At 65.0% G+C, this 217-nt stretch overlaps 1 protein-coding gene across 1 annotated transcript in view; it reads left to right on the top strand.

Annotated features, from left to right (window-relative positions):
• EMH_0061710 (uncharacterized protein) overlaps nt 1-217 on the top strand; it is a gene marked incomplete at both ends in the record, with an annotated part of 5,583 nt that overhangs the window by 4,989 nt on the left and 377 nt on the right. The window contains one exon of the mRNA XM_013497952.1: nt 76-217. Within this exon, the coding sequence (XP_013353406.1) occupies nt 76-217 (142 nt within the window). The remainder of the gene's footprint in view (nt 1-75) is intronic.

Raw genomic sequence — 217 nt, 5'->3', positions numbered from 1 at the left:
CAGCTGCTGCTGCTGCTGCTGCTGCTGCTGCTGCTGCTGATGACGACGACACGCCTTGGTGCACTTCGCCCCCAGCAGCAGCTCGTGCGGTGTCTTGGCAGCTGCAGCAGCGGAGCCCCTCGCGTGGCTGCCAGCGGTCTCCTGCAGCAGCAGCAGGAGCAGCAGCAGCAACAGCAGCAGCAGCAGCAGCAGCAGCAGATGATGCTTCTCTTCCTAC

The sequence above is a fragment of the Eimeria mitis genome, genomic scaffold (assembly GCF_000499745.2).
Source record: "Eimeria mitis Houghton genomic scaffold, Emh_scaff3046, whole genome shotgun sequence".
NCBI lineage: Eukaryota > Apicomplexa > Conoidasida > Eucoccidiorida > Eimeriidae > Eimeria > Eimeria mitis.
Note: the sequence above shows the minus strand (reverse complement) of the source record. Positions and strands in the feature narration are given on the sequence as shown.